Below are 25,912 nucleotides of genomic sequence, written 5' to 3'. Positions count from 1 at the left end.
GAACTGGGGCTACAAGAGAACCCAGCTGACCTGGAAGTGAAGCCAGGCTGGCGTGTGCAGAGTTAGAAAAAGCTCGCTCCGGTTACCGTGCACACCTCTGGTTTTTTATCCATGGTAGAATAGAGATGATGCATTTTAAAAGGCTGGCTGACAGCCTGGTATTCCTACATCTCATGGTGGAAAGTGAGTTTCAGAGCCCACGATGATACTGGTAATCACAGCCGATGCCATTTGTTGAGTGTTTATTAGAGGCTTGTCATCGTTCTAAGCTCATTATATGTTTTTAACTCATCTGATTTTCACAACAACCCGATGAAGGGGGTTGTGCTGTTTTCCCTATTTTATAGATGAGGAAGTCGAGTCACAGAGCAGGTGTTCGTGGCAGGTTACTTGCCGTCTAATAGATGACAGGATGAGGATTTGAGTCCAAGGAGTCCGGCTCCAGAACCCACGTGCTTAACGGCACTCCACGCCTCTCTAGAATGACATGGGGGTCCTGGGGATGATGACGAGTGAGAACATATCTTTTGATGGACACCTGCCCCTTTTATTTGCTGAATGTATGGGTGGTCTTGGTGACACCAAGCTGGAGGAGGAGAGGGCAGCCGGGTGCTTTGGGATCAGAGAGAGACCGTTCCCGATGATTTACAAAGCTGGGCTCCATTAGGAAACGGGTGAGCGGATGCCTTGAAGAGCTCACGTCTTTGAACCAAGGGAAAGCAAAGGCTTCTCTCTGCCCCTGGAGGAGATGCATGTTGTGCGTGAAGATTCTGAGCATGGTGGTGGCGGCCACCCTGAGGCCACAGTCTCTAACGAAGGTAATTTTGCCCAGGACAGCCACCTTCAACCCTCTGTGTGCATCAGTCTCCTGCGAAGCTTTAAAAGATACCTAGGTTCAATGCCTGGACCTCCTTTTCAGAGATTCTGGTTTAATTCTCTTTGTGGCAAAGCTCCCGAGGCTACTGGGTTGATAACCATTGACCTTTGGTGAAGCTGAATCTCACTGAAGATTGGCCTTCAGGGAAGCTCTGCCTCGGGCCGGGCCATCCCGGAATCGGGGTGGGGACTGGCAGGAAACAGCAGGGGCAGTAGTGCGGGATCTGCCAGGCAAGGTGGCCTGGGACCTTGCTGGTCACGTGTGCTCAGTGTTTCCATGCAGGAACCACGGAGCAGCCCAGGGGCTGAGCCACGCCTCCCAGAGGTGGTGGGAAAGCCCGAGGCTCCCGTCACTCCCAGGACTTCTCCCTCTTCGTGCTGGCCACCCCCTCCCGTGCGACTGTTCCCCCGAAACCTTTGCCTGGTGGGCTCCTTCTGACTCTTTGGGCCCGCCTTCCTGGCACCCAGACGTCAAGCAGCTGGCAGTCAGGATCCGTCCCATCCCCGGTGTTCCTTCTCTGCGGAGAACTGATCTGCGGGCTCGAGGCTGTGTTTGTGTAGCTGGTTAGATTGTGAGCTGGGCTGGTGGGGCAGGGCGGGGGAGGCAACGGTCTCCTCTGATTGCATCCTGCTTCCCCGCTCTTGGGACACTGCCTGACACACGGGAGACCCTCAGTACGTGGGTGCTAATTTTTATTGAAGGGAAGGTCTTGGCAGTATCTGCCTTTTCAAGGGCTGAGGAGTGGAAAAGGGAGATTTTCTTGCCTGGGTCAGGATGGGAGGGAGGACTTCTGGGGACCCAGCGATGGCCACTGCCCTGCCTTGGGCACCGGGTCAAGGGGTCAGAGCTGGGCCTCCCTGTTGGCATTTGCTTTTTAGTTTTTCTCGAGAAAAGGTTCTTTGAACATAAGGCCTTCCTAGCCGTGTCAGCCTTGATGTAGGTTTTCATGAAAAGTAAATAAAAAAATGTAGTCCTATAAGTAATTTCTTTTAATCCTTACAGGGTTTATCAGTAAAGAAACCCTTAGAACAAATCTTTTTGTAGAGTAGAGAATCCTTTGGTCATGGAAATTATCCATCTCTGAGTTATGTCTTCAAGGGTCAGATGTCCTTATGTCTGTATGAGTTCATGTAATTTACTTGTTCAGAAGGTGTTTATTGAGCATCTATTATGTGCCAGATGACAAGACACTTAATGTGCATTAACTAATACCCGTGGAACAGGCCAGTCAGCTGCCACTGTGGTGTGAAAGTGGGGTTGACCTGTTTCTGGTGTCCTGTTGCTGTGACAGAATCGCCCTCCTAATGACACCACAGCCCCGCCCACTCCAGAGCAGGTGTCTGGCCTCTGCCCTCCTCCCTCACCTGCTGCCCCAGCACCCATTCACCTGGGCCGTGTGACCTGTGTAGGGGAAGTTTTTTTTCAAATAGCCCAGGCAAGACAGAAAGAGACCTTAGAGGGGGAAATAATAAGAACCAAACATTTGAATGATAATAGTTTACTGATACAATCACTGACAACGGCTGGTTCCTTTTTCTCAAATATTTCGATGGCTGGTGAATATGAATCCTGGTGGGACTTCATCGATTCGTGCTCAACCAATGGCTTTTCCTGTTAATTTCCCAGCATCCAGGAGCAGGACAAGAGGCTCCAGGCTCTGTGGAATGCTTGTGAAAAATTGCCCAAGGCCAATTACAACAACATCCGGTGAGTGGACCCTGGAGACCCTGGGTCAAGGTTATTTAAGCCTCAGACACGTGTTTCCGGGCCAAAAGGCATGGTCACTGGCAGGCATGGTGTTATATGGTGTCCAAAGCATGGTTAACATGCAGGGTCTCTTTTCAACCTCAAGCAGCCCTGGGAGGCTGTGAATTACCGTTTTGCACATGAGGAAACAGACTAAATGGGGCTGTGAGACTTTGCAGGCTACCTGACCAGCTGTTGGCTAATGCAGTTAAGTTCTTTGATTTGCAAGGAGCAAAGATGAATGCAGGCTGTTTCCAGATACCGGGGGTTTATTGTAAAGATGGGTGCCCGTGGACACTGCGGAGAGGCTGACCAGACCCCGAGCTGGACTTGGCAGGTGTGTCCTGGAGCTAGGCTGCAGGAAGAAGAGGCTGGGAGAATATTCTGTGGTTTCCACCTTTCAGCAGCAATTTCCCACGAGTCTGTCTCTTACTTTTCTTGCCACCACCAGGATTTCACTTCCTGCTTCCTCATCACGTTGTCTGTGCCGGCATTGCCCCTGGGCCTCCCCCTCTCCTGGGTACTTCCTTAGAGGCAGATTTTCAGCTTCAGCTCCTGCTGCCATCTGCCTGATTATTTCTGTTTTCCTGTTAAAAATCCCAGGAGCGACTTTTCATGACTTAAACATAGAATTACTGCGTACGACCCAGCAGTTCCACTCCTGGATGTATTCCCAAAAGATTTTGAGAGTAAGGACTTGATTTTGTACACCTATGTTAATGGCAGCGTGATTCACAATAGCCAAGAGGTTGGAACAGCCCATGTCCAGTGATGGATAAATGCGTAAACAAAGTACACATACAATGCAATATTCAGCCTTCAAAAGGAAGGACATTCCAATTCTTGCTACAGTGTGGATGAACCTTGAAGGCTTTACGCTGAGGGAAGCCAAACACAAAAGGACAAATACTGAACAGTTCTACTCATAAGAGGTACATAGAGTAGTCAATTCATGGAGACAGGAAATAGAATGGTGGTTGCCAGGGGCTTTGAGGGGGTGAAGCAGCAGGTGGTCTGTCATTTAATGGGTGCAGAGTTTTAGTTTGGGCTGATGAACAATTCTGGAGATGGATAGTGGTGATGGTTGCATCACAGTGTGAAAGTATTTAACGCTACTGAATTATACACTTTAAAATGCTTAAATTGGTCAATTTATATATATAGAATTGAAAAACAAAATCCCAAGAGCAAGAATCAGATCGGTATGTCTCTTCAAGTGTTGCTAGGCCACTGGCCAGCCCGTGGATTGACTCAGCTCAGGTCCCATGTCCTGGTCCAGGCATGTGTGGCCTCTTGGAGGGTATGACATGGCAGGAGAGGCTGTGGGTAGAGGTGGCCCACTGACAGCTTTAGGGGCCTCTGTGGTCTTTCTGCTCCATGGGCAGAAGGTAAGTCAGCCATTCCTGAAGGAGCCACTTCACTGTTGTCCAGGCAGAATGGGACTGGACCCGCCACCTGTGTAACTGAGTCTGGGGCCTCTGTGCAGCCTGGCAGGTTTGGTGTGGTCTGTGAGAGTTCTTTTTGTGCTTCATTTGTGCACATCTCACTTACTGATTTTTTTAAAATAATAGCTTTATTGAAATACAATTCATATACCACTGTACCCTTTTAAAGTGTACGATCGAGTGGCTTTTTGTAAATCTGTAGAGCTGTGCAGCTATCACCACTGTCTAATTTTAGAACATTCTCAGCACCCCAAAGAGAAACTCTGTGCCCAGTAGCAGTCATTCCCCGTTTCTGCCCAGGCAGTCCTTGGCAAACATTCATCTACATTCTGTGTCTGTTTGCCTGTGCTGGGCATTTCATAGAGATGGAACCATTCAACACGGGGTCTTCGAGTCTGGCTTCTTTCACTTGGCATCATGCTTCTGAGGTTCATCCGTGTGGTAGCATGTGTCAGTATTTCATTCCTTATTAGGGCTGAATAGTATTCTATTGTCTGGATGGACTGCATTTGATTCATCTGTTCATCCCTTAATGGACATGTGGGTGGTCTCCCCTTTTTGGCTGTGATGAATAATGCTTCTGGGAACATTTGTGTCCACATTTGCGTGTGGACATATTTCTCTAGGAGTGGAATTGCTGGGCCACATGCTAAGTCTAGGTTTAACTTTTTCTTCATTGGCTCTCAGAGCCCCACTGAGGTTAACCCCCGGGGACGCCACCCCTAGCATGTAAATGTCCCCACCAATGACACCTACAGACTGCTTCTCACCTCTGCACACAGGGAGGATGGCAGGTGACAGAGGTTTGAAAAGAAGGAAGGACTTTCAGTCATCGTGCAGTGGGTCAAAAGGAAAGATGGAGAATTTTTCTGGCCAGGGTTAATCAAAGCAAATGTTGACAGCTAGCCGAGTGAGAGCTGAGTCCGTCTGTTTTTGGAGCATTCTCGTGTCCTGACACGTGACACGTCTTAATTATATTGTAGGATGTATGAATCTTGTTATCAGTAAGAGAAGTTTCCACCCAGTGCTGGGGGACCATGGCTGGTTTTGAGCCCTTGTTAAACCTGGCCCTTCTCACTTCCTTTCAGATACTTGATCAAGTTTTTATCCAAACTCTCAGAATATCAAGATGTCAACAAGATGACTCCCAGTAACATGGCAATTGTATTAGGACCCAACTTGCTGTGGCCACAAGCAGAAGGGTGAGTCCAGGGAGGAAGGGGTGTGTGGGTCCCATTGGGGCCAGGATGCTGCTGGGGCCTGGGCGGGATGGCCAGGGCCCCAGATAACCACCAGCCTCATGTATGTGTCAGGTCATATGTCTGTCTTGGCCTGCTCCTTCTTTAGACCAGGAGGAGACCCGGCATTCTTCAGATCTTTCCCGTTGGGAGTCTCAGAGCTAGGCCTGCAGTCAGGGTCTTCTCTGAGCTCATCTGAGTCAGCAGTAGGCACGGCAAGCTCTTCCAGGCCTCCCTGGCCCCCTGTGAACAGCACACATCCCAGCATCTGTGGGACGGAGGGCTGTCTCAAAAGGGAGAACAGAGCTGGGAAAAGGGTGAATCTGGCAGTTATGAGAATCATACCTCACACCGAAAGGTGCCTCATACTTGGCGATTTTGAGTATGTCACTTGCTCGTCTCCTGTAGGGAGGACTTCTGGGGTATCTGCATTCCGTAGAGGCAGGGAGAGGTTCAGGAAGGTGAAGTGTCCTTCCCGAGAGGATGCTTTGCTCTCAGACTTCTGGTCCAGGGCCCCTTCCCTGCCTTGGCCGCTCACCTCGCCTTGCCCCGCTCTGTCCTGTGCTCACAGGAACATCACGGAAATGATGACCACGGTCTCACTGCAGATCGTCGGGATCATCGAGCCCATCATCCAGCACGCAGACTGGTTCTTCCCCGGGGGTACGTGGCAGCATCCGGGTGTGGGAGTGGGCTTCTGTGGAACATGGGGGTGTCGCCGTGAGTTCCGAATCTGTGAAACCTTTGAGTACCACTGGCCAGAGGTGTGTGTATATTTGGTTTGTTTTTAATCCTCCTACACACAAGCACACGTGCACACATGCGCACACACGCACACACATACACCACTCAGGAATGGGGTCAAGTCATGGCAGCTTCTTACTCTCATCCCCGGTCAAGGGAAATTCTGGCCTGAAGGTGCTGTGCTAACCATGCCCTCAGATTTTTATTGGTCTGACATCTACACCATAGTTTCTTTAAATCTGTCAATCATGAAATGCTAAAGCAGAAAAAAAAAAAAAAGATGTTATGCTCTGTAGACGCAGAGGATCAACGTGGATTTGAGGTGAACATGAACTTTTTTTTTTTTTTGGCAATAGTCATGCCTCCTTTCCATATTTTTTTTAAATATCTTTATTGGAGTATAATTGCTTTACAATGGTGTGTTAGTTTCTGCTTTATAACAAAGTGAATCAGTTATACATATACACATATCCCCATATCTCCTCTTGCGTCTCCCTCCCACCCTCCCTATCCCACCCCTCTAGGTGGTCACAAAGCACCGAGCTGATCTCCCTGTGCTATGTGGCTGCTTCCCACTAGCTATCTATTTTACATTTGGTAGTACTAGAGAATGGACTTGAGGACATGGGGAGGGGGAAGGGTAAGCTGGGACAAAGTGAGAGAGTGGCTTGGAGATGAACATGAACTTTTATTCCGGGCTTAGGGATCACCCGGGTGCCATCCATTCATTGCACTAGGTTGTGTCCTTGGAGTTGCCCTTGGCATGTAAAGATGGGGCTCAGAGGCAACAAGATTCTTTTTTGTACCTCGTTCAAAATGAAGCTCTCAAGACAGCTCCCTAAGATGGAGTTTCATAAATGTTCTTAGCATGGAAACACCACTGGATAAGGGAATGACTCTCAGTGGTGACAGCTTTGAAGAGACAGGCAGCAGTTGTTACATTAAATTCAGTGTTTGCTTTTTTAAAAAGTACTGTGCCTTATGTTTAGTAAATATTAAGGGTATGCTTTCGGCTGTGCAACAACAAACTATTAATTCATGTGGGGATATAATATTAATAATTCTCTGCTCTGTTCATCAGAAGTAATCACTTAGTGCGGATCTAACATTAAAGAAGTTTGATTGTCTTTTGGCTTCATGTGTTTTGACCGTGACAGCTCTGAAATAAGAGTTCAGTTGATGACACAGTCGGGTGAGGATAGGAAATCAGGATAAAGAAATATAGGAGGTAGGAGTTAAAGGCATAATTCTGTAAGTTCTGTGCTCATTCATTGTCATTACACATAAATAGGCTGTGACCAGGAAAGGATGAGACTAGAATCCATTTGATAGCCCACAATCTTAGATCTCTTTCTATTTCTAATCCTTTAAAATTTATTTTTCTCTTTGGTTTTCCAGAAAGACAACATCATTATCTACAGATAATAATATTGCCTGTTATTTTCTTTTCTTGACTAATTCCACTGGCTAGCACTTCTTCAGTAGTGTCAAATAACAGTGTTGAGAGTGGGCATTGCTCTTTTTCCTGATATGATTTAGACTGCTCTGGCATTTCACTTTTAAACATAAGGTTTGAGATAGATTATTTTGCCTTTTTCAAAAAGAAAGTACCCATCTGTTCCTATCTGGCTAAATTTGTTTTGTGAATCACAAATGAAAAATGCTTTATTAAATGCCCATTGTATTACACGCTAGGTGAGCACATGTGTTCACCTGGTAATAGGATGAATTATATTAAGATGAATTAATATCAATAGATGATCTAACACTGAACCACGGGACAAGATTCTCAGGGGTGACCCATAAAGAAGTGGCCATCTCTGCTATCTCCCTCCTGCCCAGGAAGGGTATGGCCGACCCACAGACCATGTGCACCCGTTCTGTCTTCCCCGCAGAGTTAGAGTTCAACATCACGGGCAATTACGGGAGTCCGGTGCACGTGAACCACAACGCCAACTACAGCTCAATGCCCTCCCCAGACATGGACCCTGCCGACCGGCGCCAGCCCGAGCAGGCCCGCCGGCCCCTCAGCGTTGCCACGGATAACATGATGCTGGAGTTTTACAAAAAGGATGGGTATGAACTAGCATCCCTTTCTCAGTGTTGGGGGTTGTGGGATGGAGGGGTTGATTCAGATGAGATGACAGGAAGGCTGCACTTACCAGCAGCCGTTTGAGTGGGTTGTGTCTGTTAGCACGTCAGTTCATTCTTGATGCTTCCATCTGTGCTATTTGGGGTGCTAGGCTTGCTTCCCACCCTTCAGGCCGGAAGTAAGTGCATGCAGCCTTCCAAGCTGACAGTTGTGATCAGTATTGATTAGTTCTCATCAGAAGAAAAAAAAGTGGGTCAAAGGGGAAACTGAAAAAAGAAAAGATGCTAAACACTTTATTTTGACCCAGAATGTACAAATGTACATCAATTCTCAAATCTTCAGCGGTTTTATTCTGATGATGGGTCTGCTCATCTGGACCCCTCAGCAACATTCTTGCATCAGTAACACCTGCAGTGTGTAGTTTAACATTCCCAGTTTCAGTCTCTTTAAAACAGATTGAAAACCTAAACCTTGAAGCAGTCTGAGTGTAAAATCCTTGTAAGTTTCTAAGAGTTGTTTTCCCGTCTTTTATGATCGACACCTACACCTACTTTGATGCAGTTGTTATGAGACTCATAAATGCGCCCAGCTTAATTCGCGTAGGAATGACCCTCTTGCACCCATATTAAATCAGTTCACATAATATGTAATTGCATGATGCGATTCCCATAAGAAGTCAAATGGGCATAAACAGGTTTCCTAACGAGCACAGCTGATTCATGGGAGGTGTCAGCTCAGCCCTGGCACCCACATACGTGGGCTTGAGTCATCGGCTAATGTATCCTACAGAGGAAAGGTTGAAAATCCCAGAACTGTGGAGGTACGTGAGCCTTACTTTCCACCCCTCTTCTCTTCTGAGTGGGAGTCGACCTTGGAGACCCACACCTGTGTCCTGTGATGATGGGGAGTGTTCGCAAGGCCCAGTGTCCCTGCTCGTCCCCTTTCCCACCAGAGACCCTTCCCGGGAGAGGCGGGTGTGGGGTGTTGCTCTGCTCTGCGCTGTTCATTGTATTCTGTCTGGTGGGGAAAGAAAAGCTGGAAATTCTTAGAAGTTAAAGGGAGTAGGGGGAGATTTCACCAATCTATAAAAAAAAAAAAAAAGAGCATACTTAGAATCTGATCTTTGCCTCATGGGGGAGAGAGACAGAGATGCAGAGAGGGAGCGAGAGAGCTAGCAAATGCATTGGAATTTGTTGCTAAAATTCAGTTTTAAACGACTGAGTTCCTGTGTGAAGTGTCTCTTGCGGGGGTGGGGGTGGGGGCGGCGGGGGATGCCCTGGACGGGCAGTTCTGGTCCTTTGGTCCCAAGTGTTTCTGCCTCAGAGGTGGGCTCCACCCTGCCAGACCTCGTCTGATTCCCAGTCCCCTCTGAAAAGCCATCCAGATGACCCCTATGAGAAAGTTAGCACTGTGGAATCTCAGGGCGTTCGACATCCACTGGCCCCTACAGTATGGTCTTCTGAGTATAAAGAACCAAGGTCATTGGGATTTCCGTGGACAGACTGCCATCGCACTGGGACCCCAGGGGCTGCAGGCAGCTTTACAGATGCTGCTGGGGCCTTAGCACCAGAGGGATCTTAGGGGTATACAGAGGCTAGAACTACACAAGTCAAACCGCCTCAGCTAGTGCTGTGTGGACGAGTCAACCTGTCCCTGCCAAACTCTCCCCAAATTGTGGACTTGTGGCCCGGATCGATAAGCTACTAAACTTCAAAGGTGGTTTGTTATGCAACTAAAGAGAATCAGAACAAACTTAAAAAAAAAAAAAAAAAAAGGATACCAGTGTTCTGCCCCCGTGCAGCTCGGTGCAGCTGCGCTTTCCCGTCTGAAACCTGATGTGCCAGTAGCCAATTCATTTGCGTTCTGATCCTTAGGGGGCCTCCACCAGGGCCGGCCGACAGCAGCCCCCGAATCCACGAGGATATTTACACCAGGGCTAGCGGCCTCCCTCAGAGCTCAGTTTCGTGCGTGACTACTCATCCTCAGCCTGTGCTTGAAACTGCTCTGCAGGGGTCTTGTCTCACCAGCTCCCCTGCCCCCGGACCTTAGCCTGGACGTTCTGTAATTTGGAAGAAGCACATGTAATTGAGAAGTTCGGGAGCGATCTGAACAGTGCTCTATGGAACGCTGGTTCCACTAATGCTAGGTTATGTTGGGGCAGGAGGCAAGGAGAGGGAAATCTGGGGTCTCATGTGTTCCTGAAACACAGGATTCAACACGTCGAAAGCCCTTTCTTGGGTGTATGACTTCTTAGGGTCTTTTACACGCTGTGACGTGCCATGCATCTTCACAAGGGGCTGTGGCATCATTTCCCAAATTTATTAGATCACAAAGCCTGTTGTCATGAGACAGAACTCGTGTTCCAAGGGACTTGTTTTTTTCAGTTGTGGATACTGAGGTCCTCTGCAGACCTAGTGGAAGGATGGAGAGCCTCCAAAAGATAGCCACCCTGAAAGGGGTTTATGTCGTGGATAGGGGGTGCAGGAATGTTACTTCAGAGAGAGCCCGAACCTGGGGTAAAACAAGCTTACCTAGAAAGTTCTGGGTACCAGGGGAAACTTTGACTCATACTTGGGGGTTGGATTGGTCAGCTGGGCCTTTGGGAGGTGCATTCTTGGCCCAGGCCCTGCCTCTGCTTCCACATTTCCAGGATTTACACCTCTGTGGATGCTGAGACTAGGTCTGTGAAATGTTGCCAGGTGACTCCAGGTTTTATGTGTACTGGGGAGGTGAAGAAACTTTGTTGTTATGCATTTAGGAGAGGAATTATCCCTAGAGGAGCTGGAAATACCGGATTTTGGCCTTCCTGGGGGACTGCAGACAAGGCTAAGCCAGGATTTTTAGGATCCTTCTTATTCATCATTCACCTTGGCACCCGTCCTGCCACTGCTCCCCGACCTCCAAGTTCACCTTAAACGGTGCGGGGACTCCCAAAGCTTCTGTGGGTTTTGGGGGAGATACCAGGTTTTCTTTCCTCCTTTCTCTTGGTGAGTCTTTCCCAAGCGTAACTGATCTCTAGAACAAAAATCTCAACCTTTCTGATCTCTGCAGACTTGAATACCTCAAAGCCATATGTTGGCTGACATCTCTGGTTAGGACTGTTCCTGACCAGGATTCAAAAAACAGCATGACAGGGGGCTTCCCTGGCGGTCCAGTGGTTAGGACTCCGTGCTTCCACTGCAGGGGGCACGGGTTCAATCCCTGGTCAGGGAACTAAGATCCCATGTGCCGCACAGCACAGCCAAAACTGAATAAAATAAAAACAGCATGACAGATGTCTACCCTACAGAGGCCAAAAGAAAAACAAAAAACAACCACTAACCCCTGACAGCTCATCACCTGGAATGGTCCACAGCAAACTTCTGTTCTCAGTAATACATGTGTTCTCTCTGTAGATACCTGTTCTTATGCTGGAGTCTCCAACTTTCAGATTTTTTTTTTTTCCTGGGGCAGACCTTTGTCTCCTAATTTTTAAGGTCCTAGATCTTATCTTTTCCCTGTGTGGCCTGCCAGGTTACAGACTTTAAAACAGGAATGCCACTCCATTTCCTGAATCAAGGAGACCTGTTCCATGATACAGTCTCTCATGGAAAATACAAAGTGTAGCTTAGGGTAAGTTCTCTGCAAACATGAGGTCCCTGTAGACTGGGAGGAGTGAAGCAGGGTGAAGTAGACTTCAGCGGGGCTGCCTTGCCAAGGTGAGAGTTTGCCAGCTGCCCTGCGTTAATCCTGAGGGCGAGCAGGTGTGAGAAGCCTGAATTCCCTGCCCCTTGTCACCCTACCCTAAAGGAGGAACGGGAGCCACGTGTCTCAGGGTCAGCTCCCCACATGCTGCAGGCCCTCGCCTCCCATCACCTTGCTCCCTCTTTAGAAGACCCAGGAAGTCCAGAAGGGAGGCTCTGCCCAGGTGCCCTCCTGGACTCTGCCACATGCCCCTGCCTTCTGCTTATTGATTTCCAAACCCTTTGTTTCTCGGAGGTTCTTCCTGGCCTCTGGTTTCTCGCTTCTCCCTTGATTCAGCCATAAAGGGATCCGAAAACCAAGTTCCTCTCGTTTTCACCAGAAGCAGTGGCCATGGGAAATCTTGGACATCCATACGAGACGTGGGTATCTGTGCAGTGACTTCTAAGGGAGTTGGTTGTTTCTGACTGATTGAACCTGGTCATTTTAATTTTATTTTATTATTTATTTATTTATTTAGGCTGCGTTGGGTCTTTGTTGCTGTGCGCGGGCTTTCTCTAGTTGTGGCGAGCGGAGGATACTCTTCGTTGCAGTGCACGGGCTTCTCACTGCGGTGGCTTCTCTTGTTGTGGAGCATGGGCTCTAGGTGTGCGGGCTCAGTAGTTGTGGCTCGTGGGCTCACTAGTTGTGGCGCACCGGCTTAGTTGCTCCGTGGCATGTAGGATCTTCCCGGACCAGGGCTCTAACCCGTGTCCCCTGCATTGGCAGGCGGATTCTTAACCACTGCGCCACCAGGGAAGTCCCGGTTATTTTTAAATAACACGTAAGTTCTTCGATTCTGGCGGCTGTTGCTTCTTTATGTGATAAAACAATGAGCAGAAACTTGTGACCTGCTTACATAACCTGGTTGTATTCTTCCACCTCTGAATAGCTCCCCGCCTCTCAGCAGCATGCCAAGCAATTTTGTAATTTTTGTCTTTGGGTGGGGTTCTAGCTAGACGTTCAGACACTTAAATCTACCAATCTTCCAAGCAAATCTTCATTTGCTTCTGAAGGCAATATGCTTTGAGGCCTCTGAGAGTCTTGCTGTTGCCACTGTGATTGATTCACTCTGTAAAGATTTTTAGTGCCTTTTTTTTTTTTTTTTTTTTTTTGCGATACGCGGGCCTCTCACTGTTGTGGCCTCTCCCGTTGCGGAGCACAGGCTCCGGACGCGCAGGCTCAGCAGCCATGGCTCACGGGCCCAGCCGCTCCACGGCATGTGGGATCTTCCCGGACCGGGGCACGAACCCGTGTCCCCTGCATCGGCAGGCGGACTCTAAACCTCTGCGCCACCAGGGAAGCCCCTTTAGTGCCTTTTATATGAAGGAACTAGAACGCTCATAGAATACTGGCGGGAGTGTAAAATAGAACAACCACTTTGGAAAACAGTTTGGCAGTTTCTGCAAAAGTTAAATATTTACCCACCATGTGATCCAGCCATTCTATCCCTAAATATTTACCCAAGTGAAATAAAAGTGTATGTCTATACAAAGACTTGAAAAAGAAAAAAAAGATTTTTATTGCCTTTTGAAGATGTCAGTGAACCTTTGATGTGTGTTTCCTGGACACAGAGGACGCGGCTTCCCATATGAAAGTCACTTCAGCTGGGAGAGTGGTGATTACAGTCGGCACAGCTGTCTCTTTATAAAAGCAGGGGTGTGCGTTCCTCCTCTCGACTCTGGGTTGCTGATGCTTTGCCGATGGATGATTTTTAGCGGGTCTCGTTGGTCTTCCCCCCGATCGTGCCCTCCCCTGGGTCAACCAAGAGAAGATCACCAGGGAGCCTGGTGTCTGGGGTCAACAGTGCTGGAAGGTGTGTCTGGAAATAGAAGGTGTCCCCCACCAGCCCTGATCCCAAAGCCCACGCCTCTCATCCCAAATGGGGAAGGTCTTTCCAAGCGAGAGAGAATAGGGTAAGGAAGAGAGCACAGCGCGAGACCTCCATCCTCTGGGGCTTCTGTTGATCACCACGGGAAAAATCCCGCCCTGCTTGCCAACACTGCAACTAAGTGGTATCGGTTTGCTTCCCCAAGTGGAATATTAAGCTTTTTGCTCTTTTTCAGCCTGATAAACTTGGAAGCCCAAGGGGCATAGTTTGATATCCCCCTGCAGCCCACTTTAAATACCGGGGGACGCAATCGGACCCTGTCCCAGAGTTTTGAGTGGCCTCCAGGGGTGATTGGATCTCGTATAGAAGGTGCTTGTTTATTGGTGGAGGGTCCTCAGAGGCAAGATGACTTGCGAGGTGGGTCCTGGAGAGAGACTGACCGCCCCCAAGATGCCTTGGAGATGAGAAATATTAACAGTGGCACTCGACAGGAAGGGGTCTCCGGGTCCCCGCCCCCAGGGGAAAGTGCGTCAGAAGCCGTCCGTCCCCTGTGCACGCAGCTGTAGCATCGTTCTCCTCTGTGCGCCTCACGGAGGGTCCATCCCCGCACATTTCCTTAAAGGACCCACATCCCACCTGCTACGACCGATCCCCATACGTGGACCTTTTCTTTGAATCTTGCTGCTCCTCTGTGAGGTGGCTAGAATGTCATGTTGTAATAGCTCTTTGCTTCTGACCAGCGTGGGTGTGAGTACGACCCTCTGTGCACCTACGCAGGGGAGACCCGTGCTGGCTGGTGTTCTCCCTGCGTGAATGTCCGTGTCTCCCTTAATACTGGAAGGGTTGGCTCTGGCCTTAGTCAATGAAGGCCTCGACTGCGTACTGTGGAACCAGGCACCTCCTAGACCAGAGGAGGGCATTAACCACCTTCTAAATCATTAACTGAGAAGAGAGCAGACTGCTGCTCCCACGGATTTTTTTTCCTCCCTTATTCCTGACCTGTGTCAGCTCTTTGGCATCTCTCTTTATTCCCCTGCAAGCTTGGTAGGATGATTTTCACCTGTACAAACAGAAAAGTCACTTTAACTAGAGAGACCAGCTAAACTGGAACAATTTCATGGCACAGTAAAAGCCCCAGGCTTAGCCTTGACAGACACAAGAGACAAGACAGACCTTGACAGGGACAAGCTGTGTGTCCCAAGGAGGGCGCAGTTTTTTCGACACTAATATCTGTATGTTTCTGTCCCTGCAGCCTTAGGAAAATCCAAAGGTACGGTATCCTTGGGTAGCTACGAGGCCACGCTCAGTCTCTGACCACTAAGCGAGCTATGCCTTAGGGAGCTCTGCAAGGGGGTGAATGTGTGTGGCTGGTTGCTTTGGCCGATTTACTCAAAGCTGACTGTCTTCCTTCCCCTCGTTAAAATGGAGTCGGGCTGGGGACTGACCAGAGGCATGATCAGCCCTTCCCTGCTGTGTAGACCCTGCAGAGGTTGTAGCTCAGCCAGCACCCTGGGGCTGGCGCAGGAATCCTGAGTTTGTCCCGTGCACTCTATCCCCAGGTGGCAAAAAGAAGGAAGATGGATGTTTAGGTGTCCCCTACTGGCTGGTGCCCTGTTGTAGTCTGATGCCCCCCCCCCTCGCTGTCCCGCCCGCCTCCACCTCCCACTTGGGAGGAGTGGGTGCCCCCCAGTGAGGCCGCTCTCTGCTCTGAGGAAAGCTTGGATTCTGGGGAGCTTGTTAGGCGGGCAGTGGTCCTAAGGCCAGCGGTGCCCGGGCCGCTGGTGGGAGCCCCGCCCGGAGCTGCCGGGATGCTCAAGCACCTCTGTCCGTGGAGCACGGCTGGCAGCTGCCTCGCTTCCCTGGTCCAGGAGATGCTCGGGCTGCGCTGCGGGGCGCTTGGTGGGGGAGGGAACCCCGGCGCCCGGCGCGCGCGGCTAAGCCTGAGTGTCTCTGTCCCTGGCCAGCATGGGCGTGAGGGTCATGGACACGTCGTGGGTGGCTCGAAGAGGCTCCTCGGCCGGCCGGAAGGCGTCCTGCGCCCCGCCCACCATGCAGCCCCCAGCACCGTCCGCGGAGCTCGCCCCGCCCTTGCCGTCGCCCCTCCCGGAGCAGCCCCCCGACGGCCCCGCGGTGCCCGCGCTCTCTCCATCCGGCCTCGGCCTCCAGCCCGGGGCTGAGCGGATCAGGTAAGCAGGGCGCTGTCGTCCTCCCCCCACCAACCCCCCCAGCCTGGGTCAGTCTGGCCTGCGGTGCACTGACCGCAGTGCTGGTCTGGGTTTGCTGCATCCACTCAAAGCCTCTTGGAGTTGGTCATTTCCCTCCTTTTCTAAGCATCCTGGTTTGGCTTCTGCAGCAGGTAAGGCATTCACAGACGCCTGGATTATCAGATGGAGCCCAGGCTTTCCAAGAACAGCATCCCAGGCACACGTGTAAGGTGGCAGCTTGCTAAGCTAAGGCCAGGCGAGGAATCTGAGTCCCCAGCTCCCTGTGTCCCCCTCCTATGCTATTACAGCTTCCCTATTGTGAAATTTAGAATTTCAGTGTTTCTCCCTTCCTCTCCTCTACCTTTAGACGCATAGAGACCATTTTACTGCTAAAATGGGTGCAAATCAGGTAAAGATGGAGGTGCCGTGGCCATGCTGGGCCTGGTGACCTTTGCAGCCTGTGGTGTGACTGCATCTCGTTCTTGCAGAGGAAGAAAAAAGACGGGGAGCACGCTCATTCCAGCGCTAGTTCCATGAACTGTTATGCAGGGCAGCTCTTGTCGCTCCAAAGATGAAAAACGCAATCTGAGCCGTCAAGGCACACGTCACGGCATGTGGTCGTTCATACCCAGGGTCGCAGGGGAAGGAGGGCATCCCTGGCCCTTCCTTGAAAGGGACGTGGTCAGAGGAGATTCTAGGAGTGGGGATTGCACAGGAGACTGCTTTGCCGTTTGTTTCTGTCTGTCCTAAAGCAGCAGTTCAGAGAAGCAGGAAAGCTCCTTCACTCAGAGGCACTGTGCTTTCTGTTAGGGTGCGCAGTATTCCTCCACGGCCACCGCTGGAAAAACTTTGGAGACTCTGGGAAGCCGAACCTCTCAACCCAGTCTTCGCATGTACGCGTGCGCGCGCACAGACACACAGACACATACACACAAAAACCAACCCCCTAAGTGAAGGGATTGCAGGGGGTTTTTGTTTGTTTGTTTGTTTTTTAATGAGTAGAAGGTATTTTCCCTGAGAAATGGGGAAGTGACAATCAGAGTTGGGGGGTGGGGGGGAGGGTAGTGACCCTGGATGGCGTGGTTGCTGATGGCTCCACTGGAGAGGACGAGGGGTCGCCAGCTCTGGCCGTGGACTCATGGGCTTCAGTTTCGTCTGAGGGATGTGGGAGGGGAGAGGGAGTCCTCAGGAAGCAGCGGCTGATGGCCGGCAGAGGAAATGGACAAATAGGAGACTTGCTGGGATGGTCACCTGCTGGAGAGAGGGCAGAGGCCCAGAGAGGGAGCTGGCCACGGGTGCCACACGGGGATGAGGGTGGAACCCAGGCCCTCAGAGCCCCAGGAGAGGATGGTCACCTCCGTGGGCATCTTTGAAGGCTTTCAGAAGGGCTGAGAGGACCATACCTGCCTAGAGGAACACGTATTCAGTTCACTGTGCTGCTGCTGAAGTTACCTGAGTCCAGGGGCTTTCTTTTGTCCTGTGTGCTTGTGTTTCAGCACTTCTAAAAGCAAGGAACTTTCTCCAGGATCTGGGCAGAAAGGAAGTCCAGGTTCCAGCCAGGGGACGCCCAGTGCAGGGATGCAGCCCGGGATGCAGCCGGGTGCCAGCCCCAGCCAGCTGCCCGCAGACCAGAGTCCTCACACCCTCCGGAAAGGTATGTCACGGCCTCCGGGCTCGGGGGGCTTGGGGGGCTCGGGCCAGAGAGCTGTCACACCGTCTGGAAACATTTCCCTCCATTCTCACGGAGATTTAGAAACTGGTTTCATGGAAGAATTACTGCGCATGAGAGCTTTGGGAAGTTAGCCAACCCCAAGAGGGGTCGTTGCATCGTTATTCCTCGGTTTACTCAGTTGAACAGTGGGCTCGGGGGTGTGGCGGGGGCAGCCACGGGGCACTGCTTCCCGTCCACCAGGACCTTTCTGCAGAATCATCGCCCGGGATGACATGTCTTCATCGACTCTGCCAGGCTTCCCACCACCATTTAAAATGCAGTGTGGAGTCTTCCCCAGGAGCCCCCTGCCCCAGCTGGGGTCCAGCCCAGCTGCCTACCCCTGGATTATTTGTAGAAGGGGACACAGAGGCGGAATTGAGACTGTTTCTGCAGGAGGCCTGCCCTGTGATATTTCTTTAGTGGAGGCCTGAACATTTGTCCACTGGCCCATGAGCTGCCCACCCCAGATTTCTGCCACTGAAACCCACTGCAAAAGGCCCCGTTATTCTCCCTGAAATGATTCCCCAAAGCCAAGACATGCTCCATGGCGATATCTCATAAATGGGGGCTGCATGGGATGTGTGTTCATCAGAGCCACCTTTTTTTTCACCTTCTGTCATCACAAAGTCTGTGAGGTGCTTAAAACAGCACATTGTCTAATTTGTTCTCAGTTCAGGCCTGTCCGGCTTCTAGGTTGTGCCTTTAGCTCTGGGACGTGGGACCGGGCTGGTTCTCCTTATCCTCACACAGGGCCCCTCCCGGCCATCCTGGCTGCGGGCTGCTGTGTGAGCCCATCATCCGAGCCTGACCTCACCCAGCCCTTCCATCCTGCTCATCCCCGTTCATCCCTTATACGCCCTACAAAGGTTTGTTGAGCCTCTGCTATGTGTAGAGAGCCCCGAGGCTCTAACAGAGCAGCAGACGTGGCCTCTGCAGACGGGTGAATGTGGAACCGTAGTACAAGGGTGTTGCTGCTGGGCCACCTGTGGTGAGCTCAGGACACCGAGGGTCATGTGAGGGCACCTTGCAGCACAGGAGGTTGGCCAAAGTGGCAGTGGAGGAATTTGAGCGTGCCAGGGCTTTATGCAGCAATAACACGTTTCCCTTGCGGTCCTGATAGAATTCTCTGGCTGTCTTAGTTTACACGGCTTTTAACCCTCCCCCAGCTGCGCAGGGCAGGGTGATGGCTAAGCTGTTCTTCTGTCCAGTGGGGTCGGGGCTCCTGTTCCAGGCCACGCGGCTTCCCAAAGCCAGTGGGACGTTGGCCCTCTCATTCTTCACAGCCCATTGGACCCAGGCAGGGGTTTCCCAGGTGACATTCAGCAGCTCAGCGCCATCATTTGAAAGGCACACCACGGCCCACAAATGGCACGCTGAGTTTTGTTTTGTACCCCCTCAGTCTTTTGACGATGTGCCTACAGTCTTACATCATGACCTAGGCCTGTCCCTACCTGGGGTGGTAAATGCCACCACAGACATTCCGGCTCCCTCGGGGGAAGACGTGTTCAAGTGCTGACCCCTCGAGTCTCCACTGGATGAGAAGCACGTAATGCCTGCATCAGCCAATAGGGCTGAAAAGTGGTTTTAAGTCATGACTGTGTGGTGCTTGACATACATGATCCCATGTAATTATTACAGTACTGTGGAGGAAATGTGATTCTTTCCAGTGCATACAAAAGGTTTATTTTATTTATTTATTTTTTTTTAAAAAAAAATTTATTTTGGCTGTGTTGGGTCTTTGCTGCATGCGAGCTTTCTCTAGTTGCAGCGAGCAGGGGTACTCTTCTTTGCAGTGTGCGGGCTTCTCATGGCGGTGGCTTCTCTTATTGTGGAGCACAGGCTCTAGGCATGTGGGCTTCAGTAGTTGTGGCGTGTGGGCTCAGTAGTTGTGGCTTGTGGGCTCTAGAGCACAGGCTCAGTAGTTGTGGTGCACGGACTGAGTTGCTCCACAGCATGTGGGATCTTCCCGGACCAGGGCTCGAGCCTGTGTCCCCTGCATCGGCAGACAGATTCTCAACCACTGTGCCACCAGGGAAGCCCCATACAAGAGGTTTAAATAAAATCCCCCAGCTTGCAGCAGGTGAGACGGGATAGGAATTTGAACCCAAGTTGATGGGACTCAGGAGAGTGGCACCCTTACTTTTCTGCACCGTGCACCAAGGATCCAGGGAGGTGCACGCGGCATCGCTGGAATAGATTCTGTTCCGTCGGGGGTGGGTGGGGAGTAGGGGGAAGGACGATGCCTCCTTGAGGGCTTCAAAAGACAGTTTCCTCGAGAGTAAGTGCTGCCCACGGCCAGCCCTCAGTCTGATAGATGAGTGGTCGCTTTCTCGAGACGTTTGTCCACCAAGGGATCTTCTAAATATTAGAACTCCTCATCTTTGCCAGTTCCTTTCCATTTAAAGGCATGATGAACACATCATGACTAAGCGTGACTAAGCAGATAAGAAGAGGGGAATGAAGGCAGTGCAGCGGGGCTGGGGCAGTGATGCACTTTGAACAAACGATGCAGGTCTGTGCACGTCTACACCCAGGGTTCTGGAAGGGAAAACACCTCGGAGGCGAGTCCACAGGACTGAGGGGAAGCACAGGGAAAGACAGGCAGCGTGCTGGAGGCTCTGGGCCTCCGTGGCCAGAGGCCTTGGTCATAGGTCACTGTTACGGGATCCCAGAGCCATTGGGCAGGTTCAGCCAAAAGTCAGAGCTTCCCGCCCCGGGGACGGTTGCTCTGTCCAGGGTCCACTGCCGCAAGCCGGTCTCTAGTTGTCCCGTCCTGGACGCTGCGTCCAGACTCCTCCCTCCTCGGAGGCCCCCTGACAGGTGCACTACTTGGAAGTGTTGGGAGGACCCTGGGAACTCAGCCACGGCCTGGGCATGGGAAATGTGTTCTCCCGTTTGGCTGGGGGGGTGTGTGCTGATCATAGCAGGAATCCAGGGGAGAGGAGGAGAAATTAGTGAACAGATGGGCAGATACGCAGTTCTAGGTGAATTTTAAGAAACGGTGTTGGCTGCTCTCAGCAGGAGCTGGGGGTGGAGGCGATGGGGGGGGCTTGCTGACAGCCACAGGGATGATGGGTGTCACTGAACCCCGTGTTCTATGCTTCCTCTTTCAGTTTCCAAGAAGCTGGCACCCATTCCACCCAAGGTCCCCTTTGGCCAGCCGGGGCCCCTGCCTGAGCCACCTGCCGGCCAGCCGTCCCCACTCAGCCTGTCCCCCACGCCCCCCAGCACCCCATCACCCTACGGACTGAGCTGCCCCCCGGGGTACTCCCTGGCCTCGGGCCAGCTCTCCCCGGCGGCCGCGGCGCCCCCACTGGCCTCCCCCTCCGGCTTCATGGGCACTCTCAGCAAGTCGCGGCCCACCCCGAAGCCCCGGCAGAGGCCCACCCTGCCACCCCCCGAGCCGCCCGCCGTCAGCCTCGCAGCCTCCAGCCCACAATCCGCTGAGCATCCCGCGCTGGACGGTGTGTCCCCCGGGGAGAGCATGTCCACAGGTAACTGCCGCGCGTGCAGCGTCTCCGTGAGTTTTAGTGCGGTGGCCGTGCAGAGCGACCTCCGGGGACTCTGCAGGGGATGGACCCTACTTGCCAGGGATGGCCCTGACCACGCGCGTGGCATCTGGGCTGGTCTCCTTAGAAGCCCCCGTGAGACCGTGGATAGCCCTGGTGGCCGGTTGTCCTGCGGGGAGGGGGCTCCCTGGGGGATTTCTCTCAATTGAACGCCTGCCAGCCCAGGGTTCTGATCCTGCTCTTCAGCTGGGGGCTGAGCGGCCTGCGCCTTTGGAGGGGCTGCTGCAGGAGGGGCTGGATTGTGATGGCAGAGCAGAGGCTGTTTTTTCCCTCTTCGCTAAAGAAGCCTTATTAGAAAACTGTTTTTCTAGCAATACGTATTTAGAAAGGGGTCAGTTTCAGAAAAGGTGCGTGCCCCCTGGTTAGAGAAGCCCACGAAGACTAAATTTAGTTTTGCTTTAAATTTAAAGTGAAAGATGAGCTATTTTCCTCCAGGAAACTGTGTAAGCATAACACACACACACACACACACACACACACACACACATATACACACACCAGATACACACACACACCAGACACACACACACACACACACACACACACACACACACACACACACGAGAGAGAGCAGTTTGGCCCTGGGTCCCGGGTGCCCTGGGACTTGTAACGGGTCGTGCTTTTGCCGCCACGTCCCTCTCCAGGCGTGCCGTTTTCCCCTCCATCAGGTGGAGGTGAGCCTGCGGGCTTAGCGCCTCACTGCGCAGGAAGGGCCAGCCTGGCGCGCGTGCGCGGCTGCTTTATCTTTGCTGTGATGAACGGTGCCAGGTCCAGCTGCTCCACCCACCCTGAGGCTTATAAAAAGCTAAGGAAAAGTTCTAACCAGTGAGCACCACTTCCCGCTGGTGGTTCTAGAGGAGCCCTTGCTGGATGGGAGGGTCCCTGGGGAGGTGTGGCGGCCCCCTTCCCTCTTGCCCGGCTCAGAGCTGCTGCCCTTTAGCAGTCGTCTCATGCCTGTCCTGTCCTGATGTCCTCCAGCAGCGGCAGCCTGGCCCGTCGTCCCGCAGGGCGGGCGGGGGTCTGAGCCGCATGGTCGGTGATGGTTTTCTGTGGTCCGTCTGACCGTGATGCTGGGCGTGGTCCGTGTTCCATTCGTCTCATCGTATTTATTCCTTTTTCCGAATCCTGTCGCTGTGTCCTCGCAGCTGTGTGACACGGGGGCCGCAGCTGTGGATACGTGAGGGGGATTCCAGGGTAAGCGGCCCCGGCCTCGCCCCTCCGCTCGCAGCCAGGCCGCAGCCCCGCGCTCTGCATGCGCCCCGACCTGCACGGCAGCCTCTGCGGCCTTGGGGCTCACTGGCTTCCTCCTTTTCTGAGGAGGAGATGGGGGAGAAACAGGCCTCCCTCCCCTTCTCTGGCCAGTCACCTCATCCCAGCTGCTCCCCGCCCATTTCGGTTTAGATTGAGGGGGTGACAGCCCTGTCCCTTGTGTCACTGGCTGACCTGCTACAGACAGGTGCCCAGTGTCGGGGAGATGCATGTGCACCCCTGGTTCAGGGAAGGGCCCCGGGGAGAGGACCTGCCCGCTGCCATGGCCACATCCTCCACCGCGGGGCCTGGAGCCTGAGCTCCAGCTAGGACGGTTGGCAAATCCTGAAGAGTCCATAGTGTTCGTTCTAGAATTTATCCCCAGTGTATAGAGCCAGCCAGGGCCTTTCTGTCCAACTCAGTGAAGTACTCTGAGAGCCTTTGTTACCAGCTTCTGCCTGGTCTCCTCCTCCTGTAGGAGTAGATGCTCCAAAGGAAAACTAAGGCAAGAACAGGAAGGAAGCCGGAGGAGGCAAGGGTCTTGGCCTCAGTCAGAAAGGGGCAGCCAGAGTAAAGAAGGGGAGGGTGCCCCCCCACCCAGTTCCCCCAGGGAAGCTGCTGAGCTGCAGGCTGCAAACCCCTGACAGAAACAGCTCCAGGGCATCCAGCGCCCACACGGGCCCCGGGACAGGCCCTTCTGGGGCCTCTGACACAGAGACAGGCCTCCCCTTTCCCGGCGGCCAGTGGACCTTCTCCCCGCCCCAAGCTTAGGCTACCTGAGTCACCTTCTGGCTCAGGTGTCCAAGGGAGCAGCCAGGATGGCAGCTGGGCAGCTCACCTCGGGGCTGCACGTCCTTCACCTGCAGGCACCTTCCCTCCTGTATCCGCCCAGCGGCTGCTGAGGCCCAGGCAGGGTAGGAAACCGCCCGGGGTTCCGCTCCCCTGGTGACAGGGACGGCACTTTCAATCCAGAATCCCAGCCCCAGGGCTCGTGCTGCCCCTCACAGTCCAGGCCGGCCGTGAGGCACCGGCAGACCCCCAGGCTCTGCTCGGTCAGGCGGGGGCCCTGTTTGGGGGCTGGGTGGAGAGAGAAGGACCTTCGTCCCAGAGCTTCCATGTTTGTGTGTCTTTGAGGACAGTGTCTGAACGTATGTCTGTCCGCTTGCGTTGGTCCTCCTTGGGCGGAATGTTCGCTTTACAGAAACACGGGGTGCTCCACCCCGTCTGGCCCAGGGCTGCTCCCCGTCCAGCTGCATGTCCTCGGTCCGGGGACAGCACGCTGCCCAGGGACAGCGAGGCTGTGTGGAGGCCAGAGGCCGAGCAGCCCTGGGAGGAAGGAACAGGCCTGAGCAAAAGATGCCAGGGTCCCCTTAGCCCCCTGCGGCCCCCAAGGAGTCAGGGAGCGGCTGTCCGGTGCCCACCTGGGGGCAGCCGCCCCTCCAGGCCCCGCAGTCCCGTGGCCGGGCCTGCACTGAGCTGCCAGCTGAGGTCTGGACAGACGCCGAGCCTGTTGCCTCAGGGACCTTCCTCCTGAGCATCTCCCAGGAAGTGACCCTTAAGTGCCCCCAGTAGGGGTGGAACTGGAGGTGAGTGGTTTCCCTAGTGCCGGGGTGATGAGGTGCCCACAGTCAGGGAGCAGTCTGCTCCCCTTATTTCTGGGGTCCTAAGGGGGACCCCGCCCTGCCTCCACCAGCCACCCCAAGGGTACCATTCGTGGTCTTGAGCGAGGGCTCCCCCCACTCATTCACACACTTGGGGGAAGTCTGTCTCCCCAGCCTGTAACCCTAGCCCCGCAGACTTTAGGGAACTAAAGGCAGCCCTGAAATTCCCCGGAAGGTGTCACCGAGACCCGGCCAGAAGCATCCTTTTATGGGTGTGTCACGTGGCCCGGCTTGGCAAGCTGGCCCACGGGCAGGATCTGGACGTCTGGGTCCACAGGCAAAGCAGGCCGGCCCTGCCCTGGCCCTGCGATGTGGTGGGTGCCGCGGCGGCCCCCAGACACACTGGCCCTTCCGTGACCAAAGTCCTGCCCGCCCGCTGCGCCTCGGGAGCGGGCAGCCCCCTCAGCACCTCTCTCTGCCGCCTTCCAGATCTGGTCCACTTGGACGTCCCCTCCATCCACGTGGAGCTGGGCTCAGCGCTGCGCCTCGGTCCCCGGGAGCACCTGCGGCGGTGCTCAGTGGCGGAGAAGAGGGACCCAGAGGAGTCGGAGCGCACGGCCCTCTGAGCGGCACCGCCACACGCGTGTTCCCGCGGCTCCGCGCTGTCACGGCCGCCTCGAGGCTGGAGCGTGGCGGACACCCACGTGGCAGGTGTTGGCCGCCCAGGTTTTGTGCGTTCCCTCCGGGTGGGGACTCTGGCCTTTTGTTTGATCTTTGCCTTTCGACTTTTCGTGCCTATTTTGACCCCCTTTCAGCCTCCACGCCAAGTTGACAGCCCCGTCCACCCAGGGGCCTGTGTCTCAGAAACATCCTCTGCGGGGTGGGGCATGGAGGGCCCAGCGGCCGGTCCGCCCTGGCTGCCTGTTGCCTGAGCTGACGGCCACAGCGAGTCCTGCGCGACCAGCCTGATGGTACAGAGCGGGGATGGGGTGGGGGGCTCGCTTACAGAAGCTGAGAAGCCCGGGTCCCTGACCGGCCTGCTGCTTCGCAGGGGAGGGCCGGCCAGGGCAAACCTTCCTCCGTGGGCTCTACAGGAAATGGCTAAAAACATCATCTGACAAAGAGTTTTACTTCTCCACGCCGTGGACTGAAGCTCCCTTTCCTATCTTACGGTTTTCTATCTCTGAATTTAAAAAATGACCTTGAGCGTGTCTGGAGGGCCCAAAGGTAGCTCCCCAGGCCACCCCTCTTCCCCCCACCAACACTAGGTGTCGCTAAGTGCAGCCGCCCAGGAGCATCGGGGCATCCAGGGCACGAAGATGTGGGGTCGCCTCTTTCTGGAGGTCCCAGGTGAATAGCAATAATCCTGTTACCCAAAGCTCAGACAGGAAGGAGAAACCAGCCCGCGGAGACCCCAGGCCTGCACCCTCGGCCCTGCGGCGTGGAGAGCTTTGCTCACCCTCCCCATGAAGCCCCCCCCCCCCCGCCCTCGGGGAGGAGACCCGGGGAGCCTGGTCACAGCTGGGATGAAGGGAGTAAGAAATAGATTCGGGTCATGCATGCAAAGCCCAACTCTTACAGTTTTATCCTTTTAAAATAGACATACCTATACAGGATATAATATTTGTACATATGAAATCTATATTTGTTTAATTTGAGCCATTCAATCCAAACCCATGTACAGGTGTACAATGAAAAACTTAAATGCTATTATTTTTCCCAACAAAAAGTGTAAAATAACCCTCCTCCGACATTGGGACTTGCAAACTTTTGACGTGAACAGCTTTGCTCGCTTGCTGGCAGGGCAGTTCAGTACCCAATTTGTAATGAGGCCCGGGGGGGTTGAAAGTTAGTAACCTTTAACATGTACACATAGTCGTCAATGG

General features: G+C 53.2%; 1 protein-coding gene across 2 annotated transcripts in view; it reads left to right on the top strand.

The window, feature by feature from the left end:
- The window catches only part of ARHGAP44 (Rho GTPase activating protein 44), a 148,526-nt gene extending 122,625 nt beyond the window's left edge, over positions 1 to 25,901 (top strand). The window contains exons 13-21 of one of the 2 annotated variants that reach the window (XM_060080744.1): positions 2,504 to 2,584; positions 5,157 to 5,270; positions 5,878 to 5,969; positions 7,946 to 8,126; positions 15,658 to 15,879; positions 17,394 to 17,551; positions 20,722 to 21,102; positions 22,323 to 22,371; positions 24,516 to 24,587. In XM_060080744.1, coding sequence (XP_059936727.1) covers positions 2,504 to 2,584; positions 5,157 to 5,270; positions 5,878 to 5,969; positions 7,946 to 8,126; positions 15,658 to 15,879; positions 17,394 to 17,551; positions 20,722 to 21,102; positions 22,323 to 22,330 — 1,237 coding nt within the window. In that variant the 3' untranslated portion in view covers positions 22,331 to 22,371; positions 24,516 to 24,587. Of the gene's footprint in view, positions 1 to 2,503; positions 2,585 to 5,156; positions 5,271 to 5,877; positions 5,970 to 7,945; positions 8,127 to 15,657; positions 15,880 to 17,393; positions 17,552 to 20,721; positions 21,103 to 22,322; positions 22,372 to 24,515 lie in introns of both variants that reach the window. The other variant, XM_060080743.1, reaches the window with a different exon arrangement.
- The last annotated feature ends 11 nt before the right edge of the window (positions 25,902 to 25,912 follow it).

Source organism: Mesoplodon densirostris, chromosome 18 (genome assembly GCF_025265405.1).
Source record: "Mesoplodon densirostris isolate mMesDen1 chromosome 18, mMesDen1 primary haplotype, whole genome shotgun sequence".
NCBI classification, from domain to species: Eukaryota; Metazoa; Chordata; class Mammalia; order Artiodactyla; family Ziphiidae; genus Mesoplodon; species Mesoplodon densirostris.
The sequence above is the reverse complement of the archived record's forward strand: the minus strand, read 5'-3'. Positions and strand labels throughout refer to the sequence as shown.